Source organism: Epinephelus moara, chromosome 18 (assembly GCF_006386435.1).
Source record: "Epinephelus moara isolate mb chromosome 18, YSFRI_EMoa_1.0, whole genome shotgun sequence".
Taxonomy (NCBI): Eukaryota; Metazoa; Chordata; class Actinopteri; order Perciformes; family Serranidae; genus Epinephelus; species Epinephelus moara.
The window spans coordinates 40,004,707-40,011,497 of NC_065523.1; the positions used below are offsets into that span (position 1 = coordinate 40,004,707).

The 6,791-nt window shown below is 42.3% G+C and overlaps 1 protein-coding gene across 1 annotated transcript; it reads right to left on the bottom strand.

Annotated features, from left to right (window-relative positions):
* Positions 1–532: 532 nt before the first annotated feature.
* On the bottom strand, positions 533–2,483 carry LOC126405268 (serine/threonine-protein kinase WNK3-like). The gene is made up of 2 exons (XM_050068923.1): positions 2,193–2,483; positions 533–1,286 (listed from the first exon to the last, which is right to left on the bottom strand). The coding sequence occupies exon 2, from the start codon at positions 1,165–1,167 to the stop codon at positions 631–633; it is 537 nt and encodes a 178-aa protein (XP_049924880.1). The 5' UTR covers positions 1,168–1,286; positions 2,193–2,483; the 3' UTR covers positions 533–630.
* Positions 2,484–6,791: the final 4,308 nt, after the last annotated feature.

A 6,791-nucleotide genomic window follows, 5' to 3' on the forward strand; every position in this document is an offset into this window, starting at 1 on the left:
TTTATAGTTTTAGATGTTTATACGTTTATATGTTGATATAGTATGTTTATATTTTAATATGTTTCTACAGTATGTTCATACGTTTATATGTTCATATGTTTATACAGTATGTTTATATTTTTATATGTTCATACGTTTATATGTTTATACAGTATGTTTATATTTTTAGATGTTTATACAGTATGTTTATATGTTCATACAGTATGTTTATATTTTTATATGTTTATACATTTATATGTTTATATGTTTATACAGTATGTTTATATTTTTATATGTTTATACAGTATGTTTATACGTTTATATGTTTATATGTTTATACAGTATGTTTATATTTTTATATGTTTATACGTTTATATGTTTATACATTTATATGTTTATACAGTATGTTTATATTTTTAGATGTTTATACGTTTATATGTTTATACATTTATATGTTTATACAGTATGTTTATATTTTTAGATGTTTATACAATATGTTTATATGTTTATACAGTATGTTTATATTTTTAGATGTTTATACGTTTATATGTTTATACAGTATGTTTATATGTTTATATGGTTATACAGTACGTTTATATGTTTATATGTTTATACAGTATGTTTATATGTTGATACAGTATGTTTATACGTTTATATGTTCATACACAGGTGTGCACAGGTGTGTACAGGTGTGTGCAGTTGTGTATAGTTGTGTGCAGGTGTGCACAGGTGTGTACAGGTGTGTGCAGGTGTGTGCAGTTGTGTATAGTTGTGTGCAGGTGTGCACAGGTGTGTTACCTGCAGCTCGCACCAGGCCACCTCTACCGTGGTCTCGGTGTCCAGTCCCTTATAAACCGTCTTGAAGGAGCCTCGTCCGATCTCAATGTTGAACTTGAGGAATCGTCCGTCGGGTGACGAGGCCACCGCCTGCGTCTCCTCTTCATCACGCTCCTCCTCCTGCTGTTGCCATGGTAACACAACCGCCATGTCCTCCCCTGAGTCCCAGCTGATGTCCCGATTGGCCTGAGGGTTAGTCACAGCCTGCGGTTGGTCGGTGGGGTCTGTCATCATTATATCAACAGGAAGAGGAGGAGGAATAGACTGTTCCTCCTCCTCTTCCTCCTCTTCCTCCTCTTCTTCTTCTTCAGGTCTTTTGTTGAATTGTTGGTCAGCGCTCCACGGCAGCATCCTGCTCACACTCTCCTCCTCCTCCTCAGTGGGTCGTCTCCTCTGTGACGCTGTGTCCAGTTCCTCGCTGTGATGTCAGAGGAGTGGGAGGAGCCTCAGTGGAAGATGGTTCGATGAAACTGGATCAGGAAACAAAAACATTAAAGTTAAAGTTAAGTTATTGTTATTTTAAATATATCTGAATTTGTTCATATTTTCTGCAGCTGCTCCTCGTTCATCTGAAACAGCTACCAAATTGCATAACTAATAAAACATAACTAAAATATAATTAATAAATCACTAATAAATAACTAATAAGCAGAGTGAAAGTCAGAAACAGTTTTTAATATCTGTACTAACGGCTCAGGTTTGTTATATAAATGTTATTTTTTTCTTCAATATAAATTCAAATCAATTTAAACAGCTCAGTTATTATTACATGAGGTCCCTTGTTTCCATAGCAACAATAACACTGGTTCCCACCCCGGGGTTACGACCCCCCATTAGGGGCCTCAAAGTCTGACGTCGTGAGGGAAAACTGTGTTTGAATATACAGCAGGCCTTTATCTGTCTGTGACAAACCAAGTGAACATGTTAGTGTTAAATTATTTATTTTTTTAAAGATATTTTTTGGGGCATTTTTAGCCTTTAATGGAGAGGACAGAGGACAAGTGTGAAAGGGGGAGAGAGAGGGAGTGACACACAGCAAAGGGCCACAGGCTGGAGTCGAACCCGGGCCGCTGTACATGGGGCGCCTGCTCTACCACTAAGCCACTGACGCCCTGGTGTTAAATTATTATTAAAAATATTTGTCAGTGTGATGGCTGCACACACACACACACACACACACACACACACACGCACACACACACACACACATATACAAAGGAAAACTAATGACAGGAAGTAATCTCTAATAATAATAATGTAAATTATATTCCACATATTCAGAGTTTGTGTGTGAGCAGCAGCTGACTGATAAAGTTTGGACTCAGTGTGTGTGTGTGTGTGAGAGAGAGAGAGAGAGAGAGAGAGCAGTGACAGACCGGTAAAGCTCCAGCAGCAGCAGCAGCAGCAGCAGCAGAACATCTTCACACCAACAAAGAAGAACAATAATCCTCCTCTTCCTCACTCTTCCTCCTCTTCTTCATGTTGTCCGCGAGCTCATCTCTGCTCACTGAGCTCGCGCTGCAGCGTCACTCTGAGAGCACGAGCTCTATCAGCTCAGAGCAGAAGGCACGAGCTGCAACAAGCCCCGCCCACCGGACACCTTTCACCTGCCCTGATAAAAACACTGGATATACGTCACACTGAGCTTCTTGTTCACTTGTCTTACGTCAGCAGTTTTTAATCCAACAGTTTTCTTTCTTTTCAGTCTTAATTCAGTGCCAGTGACGTCACCACTGACCATATGATGTAATGAATAATTAAACATGAGGTTAATTAACTCTTTGTGTTCCCTCTGGTCTCACACCTCACTCATCTCGTTAATATTTTTGCTTCTTTGTCAGAACATCAGTTATTTCAGTTTATGTATTTTATCACTTTATTGATTTGTGTTATTTTTCTTTTTTCTTTATTTTTTACTTCATTATGTTTGTTTACATCTTTTAAACAATTGATTTATTATTAATTATATGACATCATTTCTAATAGCTATCTGATAAAGTTGTGTTACGTTGGATCTTTTTTAAATTATTTTTGAACATTTATAGTTTATTATTATTTAACTTATCTTTTAATGACTTTGTATTGAGATGCTGTTTCCGTCCAGCAGGAGGCGCTGCTGTCTGAATATATCATCAACTCTTTTCTTCTTTACTTTTATTCTGAATTTCTTATTATTTAAACATCTAATCAAACTAATCATATTTATTTCAGTTTGATAGTTTATCTTTATTCATGTAAAGATCTATTTATTTTCATGTATTAATAATCAGTCTGAATAATTTAATCTTCAGCAGAGTCACGTGTTTCTGATCCTTCAGTCTGTGACGCTCCCTTTTTCTTCTTCTTCTTCTTCTTCTTCTGCTGCTTCTTCTTCTGAGAGGAGTGAGAAGGAAGAGCAGAACGCGTTCATTAGCGTTTTTTTCTATATCATTATACCTTTCTCACTTAGTTTTTGTGTATGAATTGTTTAATACAGTTATTTAGTGTTCGTAGGGTTAAATAGTTCTTTTTTTGTTGTTGTTTGTGCGTGCGTACCGGCCATCTCAGGTGCCATGGCGAGCCATGATGGCTTCACCAGGCTCACCAGGAAGCGCGGGGTGAAGGTTGGTGGCGGTGCTCGGTGTAGTGTTGAGGAGGTCGCTTTAGCCGTGGGGGAGGTAATTGGGCACAGGTCTGTGAAATCGGCGGCCCGTATGAACAGTGCCGTGGTCTTATTTGTGGAGACAATAGAGCAGGCAAACACACTTGTGGAAACCGGCATCACAGTGAACGGGATGTTTGTGACAGTGCTTCCACTGACACAACCGGCAACTAAAATCGTCTTATCAAATGTCCCCCCGTTCATCAGTGACGATTTTCTATGTAAAGAATTATCACGTCACAGTAAGGTTGTTTCGCCGATTAGAAAAATGTCATCTGGCTGCAAATCGCCGCTGTTAAAGCACGTTGTGTCTCACAGGAGACAGCTCTTCATGATTTTAAATAACCGTGATGAAGAGTTTAACTATAGGTTTCACGTTAAGGTGGATGATTTTGAGTATGCAACTTCATCACACATGAAATGTTTTAACTGTGGTGAGGAAGGGCATCTCATTAAAGTCTGCCTGCGCTGAACCGGTGCTGTTTGGCCCGGCTCCATCCAGCGCGGAGGAGCGGTGCTCCGCCACTGTGGAGTCCGGGACCAAAAAGCAGCGAGCCACCACGCTTCAACCCGGACCCGGAGTCGGCAATCCAGCTGTGGATCTGCCCGGACCGAGTACCGGTGGTTCAGCTGCTAAAATTAGAGCCACAGACAACGCTGTGAAGTCAACGACGGTCAATGAGTCTCAAGCCTGATTTATGGTCCTGCGTTAAATCGACGACATCGCTATGTCGTAGGGTACGTGGCTACGCAGAAGGCTCGCTGTAGCCCCCCGGCGTAGCCTGACGTGCACCTCCCCAAAAATGTAACTACACATCGAGGCGACGCAGACCCAGCGCAGACCGAGAGGGCTGTGATTGGTTTGCTTGGTAGCAACGCATTTCCGGTTCCGTATTTCCAGATTCCGCCCTGCCCGCCGCGAATCCACGCTATCTTTAAACATCTTCTGTTGCGATGTAGATGTTGCAGTATTAACGCCCATTTATGCTCAACGTTAAATACGGATACGGACGGAGCCTTCTGTCCGTGCTCCGCATTCATTTCTGTGACTGGAAAAACCGGAAGCTAAACAAAGAATCAACTAGAGACGACGATAACCATTCAGGAAAGGAACGCAGCCCCCTACCGCTCTGGCGGTGAATTGCACCGCGACGAAATGGAGTGGCGGAGAACTTTGAAGGGTTCACGACGGCGTCACGGCAACGACGTAGGTACGCCGTAGGTACGCCGCAGGACCATAAATCAGGCTTCAGGTGTCTGAGGTGAGCGGTGAAGGAGAGAGAGACACAGGTGATGGTGGTGTTGGGGATGAGGAGGCAGGAGGGGAAGTTGAGGTGACAGGGGAGGAGGATGAGATGACAGGAGAAGAGGGTGAGGTTACAGGGGAAGAGGACGAGGAGTCAGGGGGAGATGGGGATTTGACAGGTGAGGATGGTGAGGGAAGGTCAGGTGAAAAAGGAGCAGAAAACATGCAAGAAGGAGCATGTGAGGAGCAGGTGGGTGAATCAGCTGAGACAGCAGGGACTCCGGAAGTAAGTATGAAGGAAACATCTGAAGAGGGGGCTGACGGTAAAATGACCAGACGCACAAGACTGTCAGCCAGGGTGGAGAGCACTGACGGTGAGGACTGGTTCTCTGATGGCAGTGAGACATCAGCCACCTTGAACAGTGCTGTCTACCCTGCCAAAATGATCAGAACGTACCTGAGGAAAACAAAAGGCCTGAGAAAAGTAAAACTTGAGAAGATTTTTCCAGACAAAAAACAGTTTTGTGAATCAGCCAGACTCCACATGAGAACTGGAGAAATTGGTACTCCAGAAAAGTATAGATTACAGAAAAAACTGATCGAAGTTAGTAAAACATTGAAATGAACATGATGAATACAAACATCTATTTTTTATTAACTTATCTGGTCGTTCTTAGTATAGGTTTTAATCTCTCAATTTCCATGGATAGTTTTAGAGTTGGGAGTTTAAACCTTAACGGGGCCAGAGACGCAAAAAAGAGGGTGTTTTTATATGAGACTGCTAAACTCAAGAAGGTTGACGTTTTATTTATTCAAGAGACACACAGTGATGAACATAATAAAACAAACTGGGAGAGAGAATGGGAGGATAGAACATTTTAAGCCACGGCACCACAGCGAGTGCAGGAGTGGGATTCCTCTTTTCAAAAGCTTTTAACCCACAGTCTGTAGAGGTGGAACATGTCGTCCAGGGAAGGTGCCGTTTAATAAGAGCCGGCTTTGAGCATTTTGATGTTGTTTTTATCAACATTTATGCTCCTAACAACGGTGCAGAGAGGAAACGCTTTTTAGAAAAAGTTAATGATAAATTAAAAGATTTTAATTCGTCAGATTATGTTTTTTAGGCGGGGATTTTAATTGTACAGTGAATGAGCTTTTAGACTGCAATCATGCAGAGCCTCATCCAGCTTCCCAGCGTGCTCTGCAGCAGCTGGTCCACTGCCATGGCCTGGTGGATGTATGGAGGAGGATGCACACAAGCTCCAGACAGTACACATGGTCCCACTGCAGAGACAACAGGATCTCTGTAGCACGCCTTGACCGATTTTACTGTTTTAAACAACACTTTAATGTTGTTAAAACATGTTGCATTTTGCCTGTTGGTTTTACCAATCACTCCTTGGTTTTATGTAGTGTTTTTATCAGAGGTGTTGTACACAGAAGCGCCTACTGGCATTTTAATTCAGTTTTAGCTGTTGATAGAAGTTTTAAAGATGCTCTTAGTTATTTATGGTCTGGTTTTAGAGAGAGGAAGAGCGAGTTTACAAGTTTGAGACAGCGGTGGGACCATGGAAAAATACAAATCACACAGTTATGTCAGCAGCACACGCTCAATGTCACACGAGACATCACCAGATCTATTAGTGATCTGGAGACTGATATTGTGGAACTGCAACATTTGAGTGAGTCCACAGGAAATCGAGGATATATTGAAATCCTCAAAACCAAAAAGAGGTTGAGACAACGGAGGCTTATGGAGAAGAGAAGATATAAGCCGTGTCTCCCCTCTCTCGTCATGGGCAACGTGAGGTCACTGGCAAATAAGATGGACGAGTTGACAGCGGTCGCCAAAAGTCAGAAGGAGTACCGGGAATGTAGTCTGATGTGCTTCACTGAGACATGGCTTCACCAGGACATTCCCGACAACAACGTCTCCATCAGCGGCTTTCAGACTGTTCGGGCCGATCGGGACTGCACCGAGAGTGGTAAGCGCAGAGGAGGGGGGCTTGCTGTTCTAGTAAATAACCGCTGGTGCAGTCCTGACCATATTTCCATTAAGGAACGTATCTGTGCCCGGAACATTGAACT

Bases quoted from the DNA above. Each gene is read 5' to 3' on its own strand.
- LOC126405268 (XM_050068923.1), bottom strand. From the start codon at position 1,167: ATGCTGCCGTGGAGCGCTGACCAACAATTCAACAAAAGACCTGAAGAA.